Raw genomic sequence first — 25,400 nt, 5'->3', positions numbered from 1 at the left:
TCTCTTCTTAATACAAAACTCTTCTTGATACAAATGATTATGGCACCAAATACTTGCACAATTGTGTCATTTCTACTTGCCTTGACATTCTCTCTTCCATTCATAGCATTTACAGCACAGTTCAATGTCGTCAGCTATGGAGCCAGACCAGATGGCAAGACTGACTCAAGCAGGGCCCTGTTGAATGCATGGGCTCAGGCCTGTGCCTCCAGAAGCCCATCTACCATTTATGTCCCTCAAGGAAGGTTCTTCCTTGGCAATGTGGTGTTCAAGGGTCCTTGCAAGAACAATGCCATCTTTCTCAAAATCGATGGTACACTGGTTGCTCCCTCTTACAATACTGCTCACAATTGGATCATGTTTAGGGATGTCGATAATGTCGCAGTCTCTGGCGGCACACTCGACGGCCAAGGCACCTCCTTGTGGGCTTGCAAGGCCTCCGGGAAGAGCTGCCCTCTTGGTGCTACGGTACAAATCTGTATATACACACATATAGTTTTTGATCTTTTACAATTTGTGGGTTTCATATAGTTACACTAATTCTTTTGGTATATATTGTTGGGTATTGTGTGTAGTCGCTGGAGTTCTCAAATTCAGACAACGTTGTGATTAGTGGACTAACATCCTTAAACAGCCAAATGTTCCACATTGTCATTAATGAATGCCAGAATGTGAAAATACAAGGAGTGAAGGTGTCTGCCTCTGGAATTAGTCCCAACACTGATGGCATTCATGTCGGGGGATCCACCGACATCACAATTTTGAACACCATGATTTCCACCGGTGATGATTGTATCTCCATCGGCCCTGGCACCAATAACCTTTGGATCGAGAATGTCGTTTGCGGCCCTGGTCATGGGATCAGGTACATGATTATTCACAAAATTAAGACACTAATTTCATCATCTTATATAGTAAACATACATAACTATATCTATAACCATATATGTGTGCGTGTGCTAAAGACTAATAGATATTAATGTATTGACATATATATAGCATTGGAAGTTTGGGGAAGAAGTCTCAAGAGGCAGGGGTTGAGAATGTGACAGTTACAAATGTTCAATTTATTGGTACACAAAATGGAGTGAGAATCAAGTCTTGGGGAAGACCTAGTAATGGATTTGCTAGGAACGTTTTGTTCCAAAATTGTACGATGATTAATGTCCACAACCCAGTTGTTATTGATCAAAATTACTGCCCCAACAACAAAAATTGTCCTGGAGAGGTAAATCATCATAAACGTTGTTTGTTCTCAAATGAATTTTGTAACATTTTTGGTCTTAGCAATTTGATTGACACAGGCTTCTGGAGTTAGAGTAAGCGATGTGACATACCGAAACATCCAGGGATCGTCGGCGACAGAAGTGGCAGTGAAGTTGGATTGTAGTAAGAAGAACCCATGTAGTGGTATTAGAATGGAAGATGTGAAGCTTAGTTTCAAGAACAAACCTCCTCAAGCTTCTTGTGTTAATGCTGGTGGAGTCACTTCTGGTTTTGTTCAGCCAAGATGCTTGTAGTGATGAAGAACAATATTTGTTTAGCCAACATGCTAACAACAAAAGAACCCCATTTGAGTACTAATCTAATGTAGGTCTCTCAAAAATATTTATAATTAAAGATTTTATATTTTCTTCCTGTTAATTTTGTTTTGGAAAACAAATTAAAATTAGATAAATTAATCCTCATTGTTTATTTATATATAGAAATTAAAGAGAAAAAAAAACTGAGTTCCTAAGATTTCGAGAAAATTAAGATATGTTGTAGGTGTGATACTTTAAGGAAATCTAAATATACTTAATGCATATATAGATCCTGTAAGATTTGATTGAATAATAATAATTAAGATGGACTAGTTATTATTTATAAAAGGAAAATTATTTATTAACTATAAAAAATAAACATAATATTATATACTGAATTACTGATCTACTAGACTACTACTACATATTTTCATCAAGTATCTAATGGAATCATGTTGTATTATTTTTCCTTCTAAAGATATTTATTTATAAAAGGATAACTATTTATTAATTATCAAAAATAAACATAATATTATATACTGAATTGCTGATCTACTATTACATATTTTCATCAAGTATCCAATGGAATCATGTTGTATTATTTTGTCCTTTTAAAATAATAATTTTTTAGGTGATAAGGTTGTATTATGTTTTTCATTGGAATCGAACATTGAACACACATATGTCTAATCGAGCCGATTGTCAATCAAACCACCAATGAGATAAGGTTGAGTTTGTGGTTAGGTAAAGAGCATTATTATAATTGGTTTATAAGTAGGGTAATTGGCATTATAATTAAATCTTATCCTCTATATAAATATTAGGAGTATTTGTTACGCATTCTCTAAGAATTAAAATTGAATTTCTCATATCCCTATTACTATTAGGATTTCAAAACCCTTTTACTTTTTGTGAAGCAGCCTCTAAGAATTAAAATTGAAAATTTTTTCATATCCTTATTAGTATTAGAATTTCAAAACACTATTACTATTTTCTAGGCAGACTCCAAAAATATTGGATTTTTCTATCCTTGATAGAACTAGGATTAAGATTAAGATTAGAACTAATCCAAAACCCTATAAATTGCTGTCTCCTGGGGTTGCTTCCATTAAATCCATAACATCTACGTACTGCTGGTAAGAAATATTTGTTTTGAAGAGCGCGAGTGGTCTCTGTTGAAGCAGTTGAAGAATCATGCATGCAACAAGGGTCATCAAGCGTTTCTTCATGAAGAGTAGTGATTCTTCGTCTGACAAAGTTAGAAGAGCTCGAAAAGGGTGCCTTGCTATATGTTGAAAGTTAATTTGCAATTTTCATAAGAGATATTTTTGAAGAATAATCTGGAAGTCATTCTCTCTAGAAGTAGCTGTTAATATGTCTAAGTTATCCAAGATGTCCTTTCTTCTCCCTAGGTGCTTGGTTACTAGAAATAATTAAGTTAGAAGATTCTAGTCTATGTACCAGCACTTTATAAATTGTAGTAATCCTATGCAGAAGAATAATACAAGAAAATCAGTCTCTAATTTGCAGGAGCAGCAGCACTGCAAAATATTCAAGTTGTAATTGAGAATTCAATCATAAAAATCCTTCTCAAGCACTCATTTTTCCATTCATATTTCCGCTATCCCAACAAATTTGGTATCGGAGCCTTGTTCACAGCCTTGTTTTTCATCCCTAAACCTCTCTTATTTCATCCCCAATGGCATCTACTTCGGTTCCTACAATGTTTGCCTATTCTCCAAATCAAGTTCCAATATTTGAAGGAGAACACTACGACTATTGGAGCAGCCAAATGAAAACCATTTTTATCTCCCAAGATCTATGGGAAGTTGTGGAGGACACATATTCAGAACCAACTAAAGATGGGAGCTCTACCGGCTGGACTGAAGCCAATCAGAAGTTATACAAGGAAAATGTCAAGAAAGATGCAAGTGCACTGAGGTATATTCAACAAGGTGTCAGCAAATCCATATACCCTCGTATCTTTGGCGCAAATAAAGCCAAACAAGCTTGGGATATTCTGAAAAATGAATTTCAGGGAAGTGATAAAGTCATTTCACTAAAGCTACAATCACTTTGGAGGGAATTTGACAATATGGCAATGAAAGACAGTGAAAGTATTCAAGAATTCCTCTCCAAAGTAGCTGAAATTGTGAACCAGATTCGAAGCTGTGGAGATACCATTGAAGACAAGAAAATTGTCCAAAAAGTTCTTCGTAGTCTTCCATCAAAGTTTGATCATGTTGTTGCAGCCATTGAAGAGTCAAAGAATTTATCTACCTACACCTTCCATGAACTAATGAGCTCTCTTCAAGCACATGAGCAAAGAATCAACAAGTCGCCAAGTCAACCATTGGAGCAAGCTTTTCAATCCAAGATCAATTTCTCAAACAAGAGAACCACTAAAGGAGAGCAAAACAAACGAGGTGCTTTTCAAAGGAACTGGAAAGGACAGCAAGCACAGAATGGGGATGCTGGAAAAGGGAATGAAAGAAGAGGAAATTGGCAGCAAAAATCTGGTAATTATTTTCCTTCTTGTCGAATCTGCAAAAGAACTAATCATGAGACTAAATATTGCCGATATAGATGCAAAAAATGCAAAATCCCCAATCATTCTCAAAGGGATTGCTGGTTTCAAGAGAAAAAGGAAAAGAATGAAGTCAATTTCACACAAGATGAAGGTGATCAACTTTTTTCTTGTATAAGTGTGCAAAATGAATCTCACAATACTTGGTACGTGGATAGTGGCTGCAGTTCTCATATGACAGGAAATCGGGAGATCTTTGTGGAGCTTGATCAAAATTACACCTCTCAAGTAAAGCTTGGAGATGGAAAGTTTCAAACTGCTGAAGGCAAAGGAGTCATTGCTATCGACACAAAGGGAGGTAACAAAAATCTCATTGGTGATGTTCTTTACGTTCCAAACTTGGCTCAAAATCTCTTGAGTGTTGGGCAACTATTACAGAAAGGTTATTCGTTGTCTTTTGATAATGACACCTGCAGAATTTTTGATAAGAAAAACAATCTCACTATGGCTACAGTACAGATGAGAAACAAGGTTTTTCCTCTCATTATGCCCCAAGTTGAGAAAGTTGCATTCAAAACTGAAAATTTTGACTCAACTACATTGTGGCATTTGAGATATGACCACTTGAATTATAAGGGGCTCCACCTACTGAAACAAAAGAATATGGTGATCGGACTTCCATTTGTTGAGATGAAGAACAAAATATGTGAGGGATGCATTTATGGGAAGATGCACAGACTTCCCTTTCCTAAAACATCTTGGAGAGCAAAAGCTCCATTAGAATTGGTGCACTCAGATATTTGTGGTCCTACAAGGACTCCTTCTCTTAACAGTAAGAGATACTTCATTCTCTTTATTGATGATTATACTAGAATGATGTGGGTTTTCTTCCTTAATCAAAAGTCCGAAGCTTTTTCTGTATTTCTTCAGTTCAAAGTTCTTGCAGAAAAACAAAGTGGACATGAAATAAAGACCTTGCGGACTGATCGTGGAGGAGAATATATTTATACTCCTTTTATGGAGTATTGCAAAGAAAATGGAATTCAAAGGCAGCTTACTATTAGAAGAAGTCCCCAGCAAAATGGGGTAGCCGAAAGGAAGAACCGGACTGTTGTTGAAATGGCTCGAAGTATGCTCAAAGGCAAAGGACTTCCTAACAAATTCTGGGCTGAAGAGGTCAACACGGCAATCTATATTCTTAACAGATCACCAACAAAGGTGGTGCGTGACAAGACACCATATGAAGCGTGGAATAAGAGGAAGCCGGTTGTTGATCATTTAAAAGTTTTTGGCTGCATTGCATACTCTCTAATTCCATCACAGGAAAGGTAGAAATTTGATGAGAAAGGTGAAAAACATGTTTTCATTGGCTACAGCAATGAGTCCAAAGGTTATCGGCTATTCAATCCGAAATCTAACAAGCTAATAATTTCAAGAGACGTGGTGTTTGATGAATTTGCTGCATGGACTTGGGAAGAAAACTTCTCTCAAGCACCTACTATGAATGATTTTCTTGAACCAGGGACAAGACAAGATGGATCTCAATCTTCTCAAACCAATCCAAGTGCAAGTTCAACTCCAGCATGTCAAGATGGATCTCAATCCTCTCAAACCAATCCAAGTACAAGTTCAACTCCAGCAAGATTGCAAGTTTCTGGACCTTCTAGCCAAGAGAGTCCTGATTCGCCACCAAGAAAAATGCGCTCTTTAACTGACATTTATGAGTCATGTGATCTTGCTCTCTTCTCTTGTGAGCCACAGAAATTTAATGAAGCTGTCAAAGAAGATGTATGGAGGAAAGCCATGGATGACGAGATCGCAACTATTGAAAAGAACAAAACGTGGGAGCTTGTTGATCTTCCAAAAGGAAAAGATGTGATTGGCTTAAAGTGGGTCTTCAAGACTAAGTTCAAAGAAGATGGATCCATTCAAAAGCACAAGGCAAGACTTGTTGCAAAGGGCTATGCACAACAGCCCGGAATTGATTTCAACGAAACATTTGCACCGGTTGCACGTATGGAGACTATTAGGCTTGTTCTAGCCTTAGCTGCCCAATTGAAGTTAAAGGTGTACCAATTGGATGTTAAATCAGCGTTTCTTAATGGAGAACTTGAAGAGGAAGTGTATGTGGAGCAATCGGAAGGCTATGAGGTGCAAGGAAAAGAAAACAAAGTCTATCGACTTCATAAGGCGTTATACGGCCTAAAGCAAGCCCCAAGAGCATGGAATAGCAAAATTGACAGATATTTTTGTCAAAATGGATTTCAAAGAAGTCCCAGTGAACCATCACTCTACATAAAGAAAGAAGGTATGGCTAACTTTCTCATAGTTTGCCTTTACGTTGATGATTTAATTTATTTGGGCACAAGCACAAAGATGGTAGAAGATTTCAAGAAGAAAATGATGCAAGATTTTGAAATGACAGACTTGGGTCCAATGAAATATTTTCTTGGAATCCAAGTGAAGCAATCTGAAGGGGAGATTTTTATCTCTCAAGAAAAGTATGTTGAGGATTTATTGAAGAAGTTTAAAATGGACAAATGCAAGCCGGTGTCCACACCTATGGTTTTAAATGAAAAGTTACAACAAAATGATGGAGCACAGAAGGTTGATGCAAAGACTTATAGAAGCCTTGTTGGTTCATTAATTTATCTCACAAATACAAGGCCGGATATTGTTCACTCGGTGAGTATGGTGTCAAGATTCATGAATGAGCCAAGTAAACTTCATTTTGCAGCAGCTAAAAGAATTCTAAGATATCTTCACAGTACGAGGAAGCATGGTCTCTTGTACAAGAAAGAAGATGACAACAATTTAATTGGATTTACAGATAGTGACTGGGCTCGTTCTTTGGAGGACCGAAAAAGCACTTCAGGTTACTTGTTTTGTCTTGGAACAAAAGCAATTTCATGGAGCTCAAAGAAGCAAAAAGCCGTGGCGTTATCCTCAGCTGAAGCTGAATATATTTCAGCCACAGAAGCAGCTTGTGAAGCAGTTTGGTTGAGAAGAATACTTGCTGATTTACAAGAAGTTCAGCAGCAGCCCACAGTGATAAGGTGTGACAATATGTCTACCATTGCAATGACTAAAAATCCAGTGTTTCATGCTCGGACAAAGCATATCGAGTTGCGGCATCATTTCATCAGAGATTTAGTCAGCATGGGAGAAATTTATTTGGAGTTTATCAATACTAATGATCAACCAGCAGATATGCTTACCAAAGCCATCACAGTTGAGAAGTTGGAGAAGTTCAAGAAGGAGCTGAAAATTACAAATTAAGAGGGGGTGTTGAAAGTTAATTTGCAATTTTCATAAGAGATATTTTTGAAGAATAATCTGGAAGTCATTCTCTCTAGAAGTAGCTGTTAATATGTCTAAGTTATCAAAGATGTCCTTTCTTCTCCCTAGGTGCTTGGTTACTAGAAATAATTAAGTTAGAAGATTCTAGTCTATGTACCAGCACTTTATAAATTGTAGTAATCCTATGCAGAAGAATAATACAAGAAAATCAGTCTCTAATTTGCAGGAGCAGCAGCACTGCAAAATATTCAAGTTGTAATTGAGAATTCAATCATAAAAATCCTTCTCAAGCACTCATTTTTCCATTCATATTTCCGCTATTCCAACACTATATACGTGGGCGAAGAGGCCAAGAGAGATGAGGTTCCAGTCAAGTATTTGTCGTTCCCATTGTTTCGAGAGCTGCTCCTTCAAGAGCATGGAGGTGGCGGCATTGACGGCTACTTTGATTCAAAGATTGATGGTCCTCTCAAGATTTCGTGCTGTACAACCAGCACCTTTGAGCAGCTAATGAAGATTGCAAGACAAAACTTAAGAGATCGATGATGATTCCAATCAAAAGGAAGAAAAAAGATGGATTGCTGTCATGGATTATGGTACAAGTATAACACTAACACTGTAGAGAAAAAAAAAATTGTTGTAACCCTAATTGTTTGCGATTAGCAGTGAAATAAAAATACTCTTCCTTCGGTGGGTGTAGGCAAATTTGCTTTGTGTTGTCTTCTCCTTTCTTTGCTTTCTTTTACTGTCAATTATATATGCAACCAAAAAACCTACGCACATGAACAACAAAACAGAGAAAACATAGATGGGTTTGAGCCAAAACAGGGAAAACAGAACACAAAACATCAAGATATGTATTGGTAGGTTGACTTATTAGAGATATCAATTGTTTCTTGGATACTGTGCTTCTCTCAGTACCTATGATATTTTAGGTTGAGTTCTTTTACTTCACCGAGCAGTGCCCTAAGAATTAGGCAAAAATAATTATAAGTAAAAGAAAAAGACATTAACATTTATTCCCATATATGTGTATGTGCCTATGCAATCTAGATCACCAAAGTTTTTTTTCTACAATTGTTTAATTTTTTTTTATATGTAGAAGTGTAGAATCTTGTCATCCGCTAATCAGTTTATGCCACGAGGAGAATGCAGGTAAAACAATGCAACTCGACCATAGCAGATTATGGACCTCACCCCCAATATGTATTTAACAGTTCCAACCTCTAGGCTTTGTTGGAAAATTTTCGATTCCAACCCTTGAAAAGGTGGGTTCGGATCCCACCCCGCCTAACACAAGGCAGAGCTCGTGGAAAAAATGAATGCACTTGTTAGAAATTTTATAATTCCATAATGAGTTATACCGTGTTGCAAATGAATAAAAACAGTCGAAATTTTATATTTCTATAAGGAAAATGATATAGATCCATAAATATTAGTGTTCATAATATTTATAATCTAGGTGACATGTCAACTAAGCATGTCAGATAGATTAGGTTTCACAAACCCTAAAAATCAAAAGTGTTTTCTCGCTTCTCTCGCCTAGCTTCCTGCATCTCTCTTAGTTTTTTTTCTAAACCTGATCTTACACCTTTTTTTTCCTTCTCTCTTCACATAATCAAAGTAACGGACGATCTCCAGCTCAGACGAGGTGCGAAAATTTGTTAATTGGTAACACACTGTGATAGAATCCCTTTCAAACCTAACCCTAGCAATGGTGAAAGAAAGGTTTATAGAGGAAGAAGACAGAGAGAACACAGAGAGAAGAAGTCATCTTCATTTCATTCAATTAACAAGACTGCCTTTTCTTCTACAACCTCAGCTAATATATTGACTAAAGGAATCCCAGTAACAGACGTCAATGCCACCTGTACAATTCCCCTAAAGCTGACACAGACTTACAACTACTTAACCACCACACTAATTTCACTACTTAGTAATAACCGAAACTAACAGAATTACAAATGCCAATATAAAGGTTCCTAACACATTGACTCCTTTCCGGCGATCCAACTGTGTTTCTTCATAGATCTGGTTGTTTGATTATTGCTGGTGGATTACTGCTATTGGAGTTTTTATTGCTGGAGTTTCTATTGGAGTCTCTAAGAATTAAAATTGATATTTTCATATCCCTATTAGTATTAGGATTTTAAAACCCTATTACTATTTGTTACGCAGTCTCTAAGAATTAAAATTGAAAATTTCATATCCCTATTACTATTAGAATTTCAAAACACTATTACTATTTTCTACGCAGACTCCAAAAATATTGGATTTTTCTATCCCTGACAGGACTAGTATTAGGATTAAGATTAGAATTAATCCAAAACCCTATAAATGTCTGTCTCCTGGGGTTGCTTCCATTAAATCCGTAACAACTACTCACTACGTACTGCTGGTAACTAAGAAAGATTTGTTTTGAAGAGCGAGAGTGGTCTCTGTTGAAACATTTTTGAAGAATCATGCATGCAACAAGGGTCATCAAGCGTTTCTTCATGAAGAGTAGTGATTCTTCGTCTGACAAAGTCAGAAGAGCTCGAAAAGGGTGCGCGGCTATATACGTGGGCGAAGAGGCCAAGAGATATGAGGTTCCAGTCAAGTATTTGTCGTTCCCAGTGTTTCGAGAGCTGCTCCTTCAAGAGCATGGTGGTGGCGGCATTGACGGCTACTTTGATTCAAAGATTGATGGTCCTCTCAAGGTTTCGTGCTGTACAACCAGCACCTTTGAGCAGCTGTTGAAGATTGCAAGACAAAACTTAAGAGATCGATGATGATTCCAATCAAGAAGAAGAAAAGATGGATTGCTGTCATGGATTATGGTATAAGTATAACACTGTAAAGAAAAAAGAAATTTGTTGTAAACCCTAGTCGTTTGCCATTAGCATTGAAAATAAAAATACTCTCCCTGTCTCTGGTGGATGTAGGCAAATTTGTTTTCTGTTGTCTTCTTCTTTCTTTGCTTTCCTTTACTGTTTATGTGCTCAATTATTTAAGCAAAAAGAAAAGCCACCACATACGTCTCTTTAGTTGATTTCTTGCTGTAATATTAATGTCCCGTACAGAGTGTATACATGCAGATGAACTACAAAACAGAGATGGATTTGAACTAGAAAATGGAAAACAGGGCACAAAACATCATGATATGTAATTGAAGGTAGAGTTATTAGATATATAAATTGTTCTTGGATACTATGCTTCTATCAGTTTCTATGATATTTTAGATCGAGTCCTCTTTTATTAATAATTCTGTACTAAATAATTATAACTAATGTTGTATTCTCATAGGAAAATAATATTCATACATAAATTTTTTGTACATAATTGTACATAACCTATGTGACATGACAACTCATCGTGCTACATAGAATCTTTTTCTGAAAAATAAAAGACTAAATTCCACTTTTTCTCCTAATCGTCTTCTTCTTCCTCCTTTATGGCTTCATCGGAGAGCTTGTCGAGTATTGGGAATTGGAAATCTCAATTTTCTTGGTGGCCGGGCAGGGGAGAGGAGAGAGAGGGAATTTGAGAGAAAGGGCATTAAGGGAATTGGAAATCTGAAGAATATTAGTATGAAACAATATAATAATAAGTTGAAACATTGTAATAAATATTCATGTTTTAATTATTTCAGATCTTATTACACTGTTCACGATAACAGTGTAATTAAGAATGACTAAGCGAAACATATCAATAATTAATCTTGTTGGAAAGAGTTTTATATGTTAATTCCGAATATATAATTTTTTTTTCGAAATCTAACACATATTTTGAGAGATAAAATGTTTTAAAGTTTCATTTAAGAAAAAAGTAAAAAAACTGTGATGTAATGTGATAGAAAGGTGGACAATTTGTTTGAATAATTAAGGATATTTCTATCACACATGACACACTTTACATGTCATCTTGTCTAATAAGCATGCCACATTATTTATGTATGTATATGTACAAAGATTAAAAGATTCTATGTATGACTAGCTCTACCGATTCTCATATACAGATGTGCCTGTGCAGAGATCTCCAAGTTTTTTCATACAACTGTTAAATTTTTTTTTATATGTAGGATAGTAGGAGTGGGGAAACAAGTTTATGTCACGTGGAGAATGCAGCTAAACCAGTGCAACTCGACCATTGTAGATTACGGACCTTACCCCCAATATGTATTTAACAGTTCCAGCCTTCCAAGGTTTGTTGGACGACTCTGTGTAACCTTGTCTCTAGAACTCTCTCTTAGTCTCTCAAGCCGTAGTCATTGACAAGAAATAGAATGCCTCGTCATAGCTCCAGAGGTTTGTCTATAATACGCACCTTTTGAACCTTCACCTCACAAGAATTATGGCGGCGGGAATCCTCTTTTCATTTCAATAGCTGTCAAATACAAAGACTACTATAGCTACTTATACAATTTGTAATATAATCTTAGCTATATACGTGGCAGTATATGAGCCATTGATTATAACAAACTAAGTACTACTAACAAAACCTAATTAACAAACTATTCGCACAGCTAATCAACTAAACAATATTTAGTTAATCATATCAACTACCCCCACTAAACATGGAGCTTGTCCTCAAGGTCGATTATTCCAGCCATCATCAACTAGCATCATCAAAAAATAGTTACTGGACAAAACCATCATCAAGATGTATGCCTTGCAAATAATGCTGCTATTTTTTAATGGTAGACACAATAGCCATCATTTCTCTCTCATAAGTAGATAATGCTTGATTTTTAGGACAAAATGATTGACTAGTGAAGGCAATAGGTCTACCACCTTGTTGTAAGACAGCTCCAATTGCCCCTCCTAATGCATCACACTCTATTTCAAATGTAGCAGAAAATTTTGGCCAAGCCAACACATGGGGAGACATCATTATAATTTTCAAAGTGTCAAAAGCTTCATTGGCAGTATTGGACCACACAAACTCTCCTTTCTTAGTGAGTTGATAAAATGGTTGGCATAGTATTGGACCACAAAGACTCCCTTTCTTAGTGAGTTGATAAAGTGGTTGGCATATTTTTCCATAGCTTGGAACAAATTTTTTAAAATATCCAATTAAGCCCAAAAAACTTCTTAATGCTTTGATAGTTATAGGGATAGGCCATGCCCTAATAGACTGAAGCTTATTAGGATCTGCAGTCACCCCATCTCTGGACAACTCATGGCCTAAATATTTTACCTTAGACTATCCAAAAGCACACTTCTACTTTTTACACAAAAAGCTAATGCTGCTGTAATACATCAAAAGCTTGTTTAAGGTGTTTTAAATGTAATTCCCAACTTGGACTACACACCAATATATCATCAAAGAAAATCAGAGTAAACCTCCTCAAATAAGGCCTGAAATATTCATAAGTCCCTAAAAAGAAGTTGGAGCATTGGTAAGACCAAAAGATATTACCAAAAACTCATAATGGCCTTCATGGATTCTAAAGGTAGTCTCTTCAATGTCTTATTCATTCATTCTTATCTGGTGATAACTACACCTTAAACAAAGATTGAAGTACATAGCACCCTGTAATTCATCCAATAAGTCATCTATTAGTGGGATGGGGTACTTATCCTTCAATGTCAATTGGTTCAATTCTCTGTAGTCTATGTACATCCTCCATGTGCCTTCCTTTTTCTTGACTAAGAGAACTGGAGAGGAGAAGGGACTCTGGCTTGGCCTGATAAATCCTGATTCCAAAAGTTCCTTCAATACTTTTTCTATTTCATTCTTCTGTAAGGGATCATAATGGTATGATCTTCGGCTGGTTGGTTTTGCTCCTGAAACTAATGGAATTCTATGGTCCTGTTCCCTCTTTGTTGATAAAGAATGGGGAACTTGAAAAATTGGATCATACGAAAGCAAAAGGTTCTGAAGTTCATCTAATTTCTTTAAGTTTATATCTTGGAAACTCTCACAATTTTGTAATTCTTGAGAATATAGAAGTATTCCCAAACAAGTGTGTAGATGCCCGAATCTACAATTGTTGAACAATCAAAAAAATTTGTCTTAGATCTTCTACAACGGGTCCTATGGAACAAAGCAAGGTTGAAGATGAGAGGCTTGGGCATTGGTGGGGTACCTGCCAAAGAGCCTCCGACGATCAATCAGTAAACGGAGTAAGATCGATCAAGACAAGTATGAGAGAATTGTAAAGTATGAGATGTAGATGTTGGGTGCAAGGTCAGAAGCTAAGAGTTGGTTGAAGGTTGAAGACAATGGAAGCTTTTGTCGTGTGTGAGTGAGATTGACCGTGAATCGGATCCCTTTCTATGAAGGGGGAGGGATGCAAGGTCAGGACGTGTGGCTTGTTTTGGTTGGTCATGGATGGGGTCGTACAAAGGCTAGTGGCTCAATGGATCGTATTGGTTGCAGGTCGATTGACCCGGAGTGCTTGGCTCAGAGGCTGTATTTGTCTTATTGAGGCTAGGTCCGACAACGGTGGTACGATTGACATTGATGGATCGTATGTATGCATGAACACAATATGCAATGGAGTTGGGTTGGATGGTTGATACTTGAGGAGACCATTACCAATGCTCGCCAACTGTTCATAGCATTAATCGACTTGGGCATCGATATACTTGGTCATTAATTGACTTGGGCATCGATTTACTTGGTCATTAATCGACTTGGGCTTGGACGCCCAAGTATGAGCCGCTTGTGGGCTTTTGTCCAACTTGGGTTCGTCTTGTTTGACTCTATCGGTAAAATCATGTGTCGACTGACATCTCGTTCAACTTTGCTAACTGGGTCATGCATTGACTGAAAAACTAGTCCATGACGATTTTTGGCCTCTACAAAGTGTTGCGCAAGTCTTTCTCCATCTAATGCAAGGAGACTGCTTGAATTTGTTCTACCTTCTGATCATTACTTCTAATCTGATAAGTCTCCTTCCCATAATGGAAATCCATTGTAAGAGCCTGGAAATCCCACAACAGTAGGCTGACCGTGGTTAACCACTGAATTCCTAATACAACATCACCACCCCCAAGAGGTAAAACTAACAGATTAGTTTTGCGAGTATAATTGCCCATGGTCAATGGTAAGGCCTTACAACAACCATTACTCTTCACTCTTCCACCATCAGCTACTAATACCTCAAACTCTGGAGTTCCATCAACCTGCCAATTCAATTGTTTAATGGATTCTATAATCTACAAAATTGTCAGTGCTGCCAGAGTTTATTACCACCAGACTTGATGTGAATTAAGAGTTCATCCATCTCATCAAAATCAACCTCTAACAGTAATAACTGTTTCTTTGAACACTCATGCCCCCTAGTATAATTCTCATGACAGTAAAAGCAAAGTCCTTTAGCTTTTCTTTCTTGCACTTCCTCAGGGGTAATTTTTTTTGTAGGAATATCATTAGTGTTAATCTTTCCTGTTTGGCTACTTGGTGGCAGAGAGAATTGGTTTGGAAACTAAGGAACTCTTAGCAAAACCAGTCTTTAAATGCTGAAGTTTTGTGTCAACTTGGACAGCAATGACAATAGCCTTTTGTGTAGTCTCAGGTTTCAACAATTTTACATTATATTTGAGTTCTTGTTTAAGCCCACCTAAGAAACAACTTCTGAGCAGAGCAGGGCTAATACCAGTTGTCCTATTTGCCAAACGTCTAAATTCTGCAACATATTCTTTCAAATACCCTGTCTGTTTCACCTCAAACAAGGATTCTGCACCATCTTCGAACGAAGATGGACCAAATTCTTGAAGCAGAATTGGTTGAAGTTATTCCTTGCTTCTGCAATTGAGTCCACCACCTGATACATATCTTCCATCGCATTTTTTCTTGTCCATTTTCCATTCAATCTGTTTGGTGAGCCCCTAATGTGCAGAACATCAGTGGAGAGATACTTGCACAAAACTTGGTATGCACATTCTCATGATAAAGATAACTTTAGCAGAAGACCAAGTACACCTTCTAAGATTGCGATTTCTGTAACGTTCTTTGTTTACAATTTATGGGAAGAAAAAAATATGATCAAATATGTATACATTGGCAACAAAAGATCCAGGCAAGTTTAAAGCAACATAGGCATTTGATCATACCGAGCAATGTACATACAAAAATCTCTAGAACAGAAGGCACAAGCTGCTCAATCAGTCCTGCAGAAGCCTCTATTCATCTTTTAAAGCGGCATTTCCCTATCAAACAATTGCACGGACTGTGTATCTAAGGAAGTAAGAAAAGCGAAAATGAAAACAGTCAACCAGACTTTGATTATATGGGGTAAAGTGTATACAAAAATCTCAAGCACAGACTGCAAAAGCTACTTGTTCAGTCAATCCTACATTGCATTTCCCTAGTCAGAAGCCGCTTGTCCATTCATGGTTTATGAAGCAGCATTTCCCTATCATGCTCTTTTTTCCTCTATTGTTGAATGAGCAAATCAACAAACAAAAACTCTGTCTATGAACTTAATGCTCAAGTATGAATCAAAGGAAGTAACAAATGCGAAAAAATGAAAACCCACTCAACAAGTTTGTTCAGTTCAAAAGGAAAAATACTCATCTGTATCTCATCCGCTCCCTTATTATCTTCAGCCCCATATACCTGCCATATTAAATGCATTGAAGAGTCAGTCTATTCTTCAACTACAGAGTATATGAGATTTTGAATACAATTAAGCGAAATGGCTTTACCTGCCCATCATCATCAGAGTAGCCTGAGGATTAGTCCCTGGAGATATACCAAGAGTCGACCCATCGACAACTCTGAGAGCATCAATGCCAATGACATGGTACTCACGATCAACCACTCTCCTAACCACGCAGCCACCGTGGTAGTGCCATATAGTGCTAACTGTTTGGCGACAAAACTCAGCCATCTGAGCATAGTTGGATTGATCAACAGGCAGGGCAGGCCCTACAAACCTGAAATTTCGAGCACCAAACCATTCATGAAACTTAAAGTCATCCATAGACCTGCTCCTGAGCACATCCCCAATCTTTCGTGTGCCATTTACACACCTGTCCACATCTATTGGGTTGGTAAAGTAATTGAATCTAACAATTGGGTTAACTCTGACATCTGTTGAGGCCAGCCTCAATGAGCCAGCTGAAAGTGGTCCAATTATTTTCTCCATGAGAGTGGCCACTGTAAGGTACAAAGGCAAAGAAGGTGATCGAATGAACACAGACCGCGAAAGGGATCCAAAAGGAATAACATTGGAAGCTGCTTCCAAATAAGCACCCACATCAGTTATGCCAACTACCTGTATCAGTGAATGCTCCAATGGGATTGGCGTCACAATTGAGATACCATTCCTCGGATTATCATAGAGGTACCGCCCCACATAGGGATGATGATACGCAACCGGAATCCCCCAAGAGGATAAGTAAGGTCGTGGACCAATGCCACTCAACAGCAGTAACTGTGGACTTCCAAGGGAACCAGCTGAAAGCATTACCTCACCATGTTCACGTACCATTGCGTGGTGATACTTCCCCAATCGATCCCGATAAACCACACCAATAGCAGATTGCCTAGGCCTAGAATGAGGCATAGTAGATGCCAATAGTACTCTTTCCACACTCGCATATACAGCAACTCGAATGTTAATTGGTTTCGCATAGTTAAGAAGATCAGCAGAACTGTGTCTCCTCCCTGAACTATCAAATGTTGAACCACCAATCTTTGTACCCATCAAATGATCCAAACTAAATTCATTGTAAGGATCAACCCCTGCCTCCAGCAACCCATCTCGAACTGCCGATTGCCAATTCTTGAGCTCAGGCCTAAACACAATAGCTCTCTCAACCCATTCGTATGACTGGTTCACAACCCTTAAATCCCAATTGACACCAGATTTCTCGTAAAAATCAGGGTCAGCTCGGCTGTAGAACCCAGCATTGATTGCGCTACCGCCACCAAGAATTCGTCCTCGAGCGTTGGGGACCCCATCCTCGGAAGTGAAACCCTGTGCAGGAGAATCAAATGTGTCCACCTCGGTAAGTGTCGCCAAGAATCCTTCTTGGGTCATCAAATTGGCGGCGCCATAAGAAACTCCGCCTCGTTCAAGAAGCAAAACTCGATAGGATTGTGACAAAGTCGCCGCCAATGGACAACCGGCAGTGCCACCTCCGACGACAATGTAGTCGTAGTAGTCCTCCGATGGAAAATCCGTTGCGTTGAAGACGAACTTGAGATAGCTTGGTTCCCCTGAGAAAATACTACCCAGAAATTAAAATCTTTTCTTGTATTTCTATGGCAGAAATTAGAAGACGAATTGGATTGATAAAAAGAGAAGCAAAAGATCGAGATAATGGGTTTGAGAGAAAGAGTGCCCCCGACCCAACACGCCCTGTTCGTCTGTGGAGAAAGCAGAGAAAAAAAAAAAAAAGCTATTGGGGCAACGAAGGTTCAAGAACTTGGACCAATTTTTCTTTCAAATTCTAACATTTTCTCGACAAAATAACAGGAAAAGAGGGAGATATTGGTGAAAGAAATTAAACTACTGAGTACTGACCTTGTAGTGGATGAGGAGAGTGCGAAGCTGCATGCGAAACAACAGCAGAAAAGAGCACCAAGAATGCAATGTACAGTAGACGAAAGAGAATGGGTGCGACGGCCATTGAAGGGTTGTTGGAGATGGAGAGAGGATTTTCTTGGGTTCTCTTGCAGAGTGTTTGCTTGCAGCGATAAAGAGACCAGTGAATTTTGGTTAAAGATTCAGTTGAGGAACTTCTTCTGGTTTATGAAACGTCCTGAGCCTCTGCTATCCGGCATACGATAAGCTCAGGAGATTTGTTCTTTGGTTAACGGTGGACTTGACGCCGTTAATTGATTTGCTTTTTGTTCTCTCTTTATAAAATTAGTACTTTTGAGTTTGGACGTAAGGATTGAATATTCTAATCCAACTCGTCTGGCCCTTAAAATGAACAATTACAAATGATAAGGACTAGTTGCACCCCAATTTAATTAAGTACACCCCAATTTAAATAAACTCCATATAAAAATATAATAATTATGAGTACACCTCAATTTCTGTTTTTTTATAAAAAAAACCATCTACACCCCCGTCAACCCTAATTCTCAATTCTTCTCTACAAAGGTAGCGGTGAAGGTGGCAGCAATAGGGGAGAGCCACTCTACCAGGAGAAGCTCAGAGGTGATGTTCAGGGTCGAAAAGGAGGAGGTGGTGGTTGAGATGGAGGAGGCAGGTTAATTGGGCCACAAAAGAATTTGGTTTGAAGATGGAACCTAGAGGAGGATGCCCAAATTCGTAGCACCACTACTTCACTGTATCAGAATCTGGCAAAAATCGGTGGTTATCGCATGATCGTCTTCATCATCGGCACTGACTGGGTTCTCAATGATGGTCATGGTGGGAGTTTTGGGATGCCATGAGGCTTGATGAATGAGTTGCAGACCTGATTTGCATGCTCGATTATATCTGATCCACTCATTTGTAGGCTTAATTTGCAGGCTTGATGTATGAGTTGAAGGTAGGGGAAAGTTGTTGCAAACTTGATGTATGAGTGGAAGGTAGGGAGAAGGTTTTTACAGATGTGTGAGTTGAAGGTAGGGGAAGAAGAACAAAAGAGTGATTTTAGGGTTAAAATGGTAGGGACAAGAGGGGTGTTGATAGATGAGGGTTTTTAGATGGTCAATAGGATGTACTTAGTTAAGTGGTGAGTGCAAATAGTCCTCATCATTACGAATCTTTTAGCCTAATTTTTTACTATATGTGTGGAGGAAATACTTGAAGATACGTACATGGTCTTATTTTCTCCGTATGAGTTAAAGGATAAGGAGTTCTACAGATCCAACTGTGTTGGTTCAATTGCCAAGAAGGAGGTGGTTCAAACAACAATTACTGTAGGAGGTTATCATGTTTTGAGGAAGACAACATAACTGCACCCAACCTCCATAAACTGTGCATCAAACCTTCTAACACTATAAATATATGTATCGTTTCAACATTTGGGACACTCACTCACTACTTAAATAAAAGATTAGATCTTCGTGAACTAGACAGGTGGTCAAACCACGTATATTCTTCTGTCTTTCTTATTTTATACGTCCTTTCTACATTACTTTTCCTTCGGTGTAAAAATTTCGTCGACAATATGATCCATAAACCATAAATAATTCTATTACAAATAGTTGGAAGTTGGACAAAAATTTTCACTTTTTAATAAATATTTTTATCTAATATTTATATTTTATAGATTATTCATTTTTATTACTAAAGATATCAACGACTTGGTTATAAACGAGTTGAGGTGAGCTGAGATGAGCCGAGCTTTAGCATGTTCGCGCTCGTTTGTTAAGAAAGCCCAACCGAGCTTTTTATTGAGATCTAAAAATAATTAAGAAAATCACGGAGTGCTAGTTAACCAGCAACCTTGGCACATTATGATATTTATATAACAAGGAGTTGTTATCTTGGTGGTAGCCATTCCTTAGGATTTCAAATAAGTTGAAGGTTTAAATACTAATACACGCTAAGAACAACTAATACAAAATCAATATTTCCTTAAATCTTGCTGAGCCACACGATTAAGAGTTTAGAGAGTCTCCCAATAAACGTCGTCAAGGGAAACTGTCAAGAGCTAGGTAGACTATCTAGTAAGTTCAACTAACAATTAATAAAATATCAAGGCCCATTAGTGAGTCCAATCAACTAGTTAAGGATATTGAACAAGAGTTGGGACAAGCCCATACTTATTTGTACCTATAAAGTCAAGATAGTCCACCGAGGCCCCAAGTCAGCCGCTGCACGGTTCAAATAATTCTTATAACGAGTCATGTCTTTTGTCGAAGAAGATTATTTGTCCTCTTGCTCTTGTGCTTCTTCCTTCTGCTCTTACCGTCCCTTCTTAAAAAAAATTTAGGACTATTTAGTGAAAATTTATTCAATTTCTCATTGATTATAGTAAAATCAAAAAGAGAAAAATAAAAGTATCACTAAATGCATAAAGACCATGTGCCTACATGAAAAACATAACCACCACACGATCCACATTCCACACATGATATTTTGAATCCATTAATCCGAATCATGCACCTGCAAAAAAATTCATAAAGTATTAGACATAAACAAAAAGAGTAAAACCAAAAAAACGCAAAACTTGACTTAATAAGAAAATACGTAGAAGTAGATAATTTATTATCGAGGTTTCTAGATGTGCTCATTCGCTCACTCTCTAAGAGTGTTTGGATTGAGGGGTTTGGGAGAAGGGAATAGAAAGAAATGGAAGGAAGGGAAGAGAATGAAAGGTAGAAATTTATAAAATAGATTTTTCATTTATAAATAACTTAACTCAAGAATAGCGACTGCAAGACAGGAAAAAAAACCATACATCGCGCGAGAAGGAGAAGGAAGAAGAAGGGACACTGGGTCAAAAGAAATGTAAGACAAAAGTGCAGAGCATGAGTGACCAAGAGGGTTCCGCCGTTCCCATGGACAATGACAACCCAACGAAAAAAGTGAGATGGCGAGATCTAGAGATACCGGAGAAAGAGGTTGGGGTGGAGAATCATCCATTGAGTTATTGAGATCTGTTATAAAAAAGTATGTCTGGGGAGGGTAAACTGCTATGGGAATCGTGGGATATTGTCTGAGGGTAAACTGCTATGGGGAGGGTGATATCCAAGTTCGTGCATGTGATGATAAATTGGTTATCGTCTTGTCATATGATTTCAAGGAATGTTTGAATAAGCCTTGGGAATCCACTGTCATGGTTAAGGTGTTAGGAAGATCTTTGGCCTATATAATGCTTTACAATAAAATCAAAAAAAGCTTTGGAATTCTGTGAATCCATATCGTGTTACTGACATGGAGAATGATTTCTAACTGGTCCAATTTAATTCAGTGGCAGATTATAATCACGTTTTGTCTGAGGGGCCATGGATAATTATGGGTTATGTGCTCTCGGTGCAAACATGGACGCCTTCTTTCCCGGTAAATGAGTCACTTTGGAGTCTTTTTACATTCAACCAATAAATGATTTGGTCACACTAATTGCTCCAATTTATTGTCCTTATAACAAGGATCAATTGCCCATAACTTTCATTCAATAATTATTATTGAGCTTTCAATTAATAATGGTCAAACTATAGTTGACCCTCATTTTCCAACAATCCCCCACATTGAATGTGAACAGACGACTATACTGACACGGGAAAACGTCTGAGAGTGTAGTAGAATCAATACTGCATCGAGATAGGTAGTTTTTGGCTTTGAACCTTCTCTAGTGAAAATCCATCGGACTTACTTAATTAGTCAGTGGACTAACGCCTTGAACTGCCAGTTGTTTGTGTAAGCCTAGTCAATAGATCTCACGCAGCAATGATCCAATTCATATTGGTTCTCGGTTGTGTTTATTATTTCGGCCATGAACTTCTTGGGTTCAGTGAGTGCTTTAGAAAGTATCGCCTTAAAATACTTTCATAGAGCCGGCCATACTCTTCACTAACATAGGTGATTTCCTATCAAAAGTATCCTCTAATACTCCACTTGTTTATCACAAGATATAGGAATCATTAAAAGCATAGCTTAACCTTATACACACATTCTAGCAGCACTTTGTGCATCTTAGGAATGGGTTTGGAGTAAAACTCCGTACTGCTCACACTTAAGTTACACTCAATTTGTGTTGTCCTATTGAACCTAGTCCCTGGGATCTCCAATCGCTAGGTTAGGTTTCCATCAAGGTAACTTATTCAATCAAGGCTTTCACGCCCATTCCCCTCAAAGCGCAGTCCATCAACTCTCGACTCAAACCTTTTGTAAACGGATCCGCAATATTTTTTTTATACTTCACAAAGTCTATGGAAATTATTCCACTTGAGAGTAACTGCCTAACGGAATTATGTCTTCGACGAATGTGTCGAGACTTACCATTATATATCATATTTTGTGCTCTTGCAATTGTAGCTTGACTATCGCAATGAATACAAATTGCAGGCATACGCTTTGGCCATATTGGAATGTCCTCCAAAAAATATCGAAGCCACTCTGCTTCTTCACCGGCTTTATCAAGAGCGATGAATTCTGATTCCATCGTCGATCGTGCGATGCACGTTTGCTTTGAGGACTTCCATGATATAGCTGCCCCTCCAAGAAGAAATACATAACCACTAGTTGATTTCGATTCCTCTGAATCTAAAATCCAATTAGCGTCATTGTATCCTTCTACAACAGCAGGGTATTTACCATAGCTCAAAACATTATTTTTTGTTTTGTTTAGGTACCCTAATACTCTCAATAGAGCTTTCCAATGCTCATGCCCGGGATTGCTCGTGTATCTGCTTAGGTTGCTAACAGAGTACGCAATATTCAATCTCGTGCAATTCATGATATACATGACACTGCCAATAATGTGAGAATATTCTAGCTGATTAATATTGTTGCCAGTATTCTTATGTAAGACCAGGTGAGGGAGAAAAGGATTGTTCGTATCCTTCATGCCATGTCCTTTGAACCGTTCAATCACTTTCTCAATATAGTGTGATTGAGATAAAGCTAGGCCATCCGAAGATTTGAGGATCTTAATGCCTAGTATCACATCCACTTCACCCATGTCTTTCATGTCAAAGTTCTTTGATAGCATTTTCTTAGTTTTGTTGATAATCTCAACATTACGACCAAGAATTAGCATATCATCGACATATAGACAAACGATTACACATTCATTGTTCATATTTTTTGTGTAAACGCATTTGTCACACTCGTTGATTCGAAATCCGTCTCGAATCATTACTTGGTCAAATTTCTCATGCCATTGCTTTGGAGCCTGTTTAAGCCCATACAATGACTTGACAAGTCTACACACTTTGTGTTCTTGTCCTTTGACCTTGAAACCCTCAGGTTGTTCCATATAAATCTCCTCATTGAGTTCACCGTTTAAGAAAGCGGTTTTTACATCCATTTGATGTATCACCAATCCATATAGTGAAGCTATCGAGATTAACAACCGAATAGATGTAATCCTCGTAACTGGTGCATAAGTATCAAAGTAGTCTAGACCCTCCTTTTGTCTATACCCTTTGGCTACAAGCCTTGCTTTGTACTTATCAATGGATTCGTCAGCTTTTAGCTTCTTCCTAAAGATCCATTTACATCCAATTGGTTTATTGCCGGGTGGGAGATTAATCAATTCCCAAGTATGGTTACTTAGGATGGATTCCAGTTCGCTGTCAATAGCTTCTTTCCAGAATGAAGATTCTGGAGATGACGTTGCTTCATTATAAGTCTGAGGTTCGCTTTCTAACATGTATGTTAGATAATCTGAACCAAAAGACTTAGAGATTTTCGATCTCTTACTCCTTCTTGGTTCTATTTCATCGGTCTCTCGTTCACCGATTTCTTCAGTCTCAGAATTTGAATCTCTATTCCATTTCTGAGAGGTTTCGCCTTGTTTACAAGGGAAAATATTCTCAAAGAATTCTGCATCTCTCGTTTCCATTATCTTATTGATATGGATGTCATCAATTTCAAATTTGTGTACCAAAAATCTAAATGCGCTGCTATTTTGAGCATATCCGATGAATATGCAATCCACCGTTTTAGGTCCAGTTTTACTTGCTTTGGTGGAGGTACAGCCACCTTAGCAAGACACCCCCACACTTTCAAATATTTGAAAGATGGAGGTCTCTTATTCCACATCTCATATGGAATGCTACCTGTTTTCTTGTGGGGCATTCGATTAAGAATGTAATTAGCAGTCAAACTGCTTTCCCCCACAAGTTCTGTGGTAGACCTGAACTTATGAGCATGGAATTAACCATCTCTTTTAAAGTTCGGTTTTTCCTCTCAGCAATTCCATTTTGTTGAGGTGTATATGGTGCTGTAGTTTGGTGGATTATTCCAAACTCAGCACATAACTCATCAAAGAGAGCAAAATCATATTCTCCTCCTCTATCGGACCTTAGTGCTTTAATTTTCATACCAAGTTGAGTTTCAACCTCATTCTTGTACTTTGCAAACATGTCCATTGCTTTGTTTTTGCTAGTTAATAAATAAACATAGCAATAGCGGGTACAATCATCAATGAAAGTAATAAAGTACTTCTTTCCACCTCTACTTTGAACAAACTTCAAGTCGCATAAATCTGTATGGATTAATGCCAGAGGCTCAGTACTTCTTTCAATATTGGGAAAGGGTTTCTTGGCAAACTTTGCTTCAACACATGTTTCACATTTATGGTTGACATCCAAATTGAATTTGGGAATTAAACCTAAGTTTGTCAATTTTTTCATTGTACCATAGGTTACATGTCCTAATCTACCATGCCATAGAAAAGGAGACACAACCATGTAAGCTGAAGACTTTTCTTTATTAATAACAGTCTTTGGGTACAAGAATTTAGACTTTTCGTCTATTACAACACAATTGGCTTTAAAAAGCCCATCATTGATATACCCATTTCCCAAATAAATCCCACCCTTGGAAAGTACAAATTTGTTTGATTCAAACACTAATTTGAATCCTTTCTCGATCACAGTGGGCACTGATACCAGATTCTTCTTGATATCCGGGACATGCATCACATTTAGCAGCTCAAGCTTCTTGCCAGAAGTGAACTTCAGGATCACCTTTCCGATTCCTTCAATGGTGGTTGGAGCAGAGTTAGCCATATAAACCTTCTCACCATCATCTTTCTTCTCATATGTTGAGAAGAGCTCCTTATCGTCGCAGATGTGTTTTGTTGCACCTGTGTCCATTCAGCAATCTTTGGTGTTTGTGACTATGTTCACCTGAGAGATGACACCACAAAACATCTCTTGATCTTCCTCCTCCTCAACTAGGTGGGCTTGCTTCTTTCCCTTGTTATTGGCCTTGTCCTTTTTAAGACGCTTCCTGCAATCTTTGGCCCGGTGTCCAGGTTTGTCGCAGACATAGCAAGTACCCTGGAACTTGTTGGTTTTCTCTTTCGGCTTCCCTTTGGTTTGGGGCTCCCTCTTTCTCTTCCCATGTTTAGGCTTGGAAGTTTCCACTAGGTGGACCTTAAAGGCTTTTGGAAGTGCAAACTTTTTCCGATTGTCCTCCTCAATCCTTAGACGGACCATCAATTCTTCCATGTTCATCGCCTTGCGTTTGTGTTTCA

General features: G+C 38.0%; 3 protein-coding genes across 3 annotated transcripts; 1 reads left to right on the top strand and 2 right to left on the bottom strand.

Annotated features, from left to right (window-relative positions):
- Positions 1 to 39: 39 nt before the first annotated feature.
- Positions 40 to 1,520, top strand: LOC120007328 (polygalacturonase-like). Its single transcript, XM_038857527.1, has 4 exons — positions 40 to 468; positions 576 to 865; positions 1,000 to 1,228; positions 1,305 to 1,520. The coding sequence occupies exons 1-4, from the start codon at positions 40 to 42 to the stop codon at positions 1,518 to 1,520; spliced, it is 1,164 nt and encodes a 387-aa protein (XP_038713455.1).
- Positions 1,521 to 12,015: 10,495 nt separating this feature from the next.
- Positions 12,016 to 12,954, bottom strand: LOC120007327. Its single transcript, XM_038857525.1, has 3 exons — positions 12,834 to 12,954; positions 12,631 to 12,708; positions 12,016 to 12,167 (listed from the first exon to the last, which is right to left on the bottom strand). Exons 1-3 carry the CDS (start codon positions 12,952 to 12,954, stop codon positions 12,016 to 12,018), a joined length of 351 nt encoding a protein of 116 aa, XP_038713453.1.
- A 2,461-nt stretch (positions 12,955 to 15,415) lies between these two features.
- Positions 15,416 to 17,984, bottom strand: LOC120008047 ((R)-mandelonitrile lyase-like). Its single transcript, XM_038858551.1, has 3 exons — positions 17,813 to 17,984; positions 15,987 to 17,505; positions 15,416 to 15,897 (listed from the first exon to the last, which is right to left on the bottom strand). The coding sequence occupies exons 1-3, from the start codon at positions 17,916 to 17,918 to the stop codon at positions 15,852 to 15,854; spliced, it is 1,671 nt and encodes a 556-aa protein (XP_038714479.1). The 5' UTR covers positions 17,919 to 17,984; the 3' UTR covers positions 15,416 to 15,851.
- Positions 17,985 to 25,400: the final 7,416 nt, after the last annotated feature.

Source organism: Tripterygium wilfordii, chromosome 10, assembly GCF_013401445.1.
Source record: "Tripterygium wilfordii isolate XIE 37 chromosome 10, ASM1340144v1, whole genome shotgun sequence".
NCBI lineage: Eukaryota > Viridiplantae > Streptophyta > Magnoliopsida > Celastrales > Celastraceae > Tripterygium > Tripterygium wilfordii.
Note: the sequence above shows the minus strand (reverse complement) of the source record. Positions and strands in the feature narration are given on the sequence as shown.

Bases quoted from the DNA above. Each gene is read 5' to 3' on its own strand.
- LOC120007327 (XM_038857525.1), bottom strand. From the start codon at position 12,954: ATGTACATAGACTACAGAGAATTGAACCAATTGACATTGAAGGATAAG. The intron at 12,709-12,833 runs GTAGTTATCACC...ACTTCTTTTTAG, and splicing joins CTTCAATCTTTGTTTAAGGT to GGACTTATGAATATTTCAGG. The intron at 12,168-12,630 runs GTTGGGAATTAC...CATTTGAAATAG, and splicing joins TATATTGGTGTGTAGTCCAA to AGTGTGATGCATTAGGAGGG.
- LOC120008047 (XM_038858551.1), bottom strand. From the start codon at position 17,918: ATGGCCGTCGCACCCATTCTCTTTCGTCTACTGTACATTGCATTCTTG. The intron at 17,506-17,812 runs GTCAGTACTCAG...GTATTTTCTCAG, and splicing joins CTCTCCTCATCCACTACAAG to GGGAACCAAGCTATCTCAAG. The intron at 15,898-15,986 runs GTAAAGCCATTT...TTAATATGGCAG, and splicing joins ACTCTGATGATGATGGGCAG to GTATATGGGGCTGAAGATAA.
- LOC120007328 (XM_038857527.1), top strand. From the start codon at position 40: ATGGCACCAAATACTTGCACAATTGTGTCATTTCTACTTGCCTTGACA. The intron at 866-999 runs GTACATGATTAT...ACATATATATAG, and splicing joins GGCCCTGGTCATGGGATCAG to CATTGGAAGTTTGGGGAAGA. The intron at 1,229-1,304 runs GTAAATCATCAT...TGATTGACACAG, and splicing joins ACAAAAATTGTCCTGGAGAG to GCTTCTGGAGTTAGAGTAAG.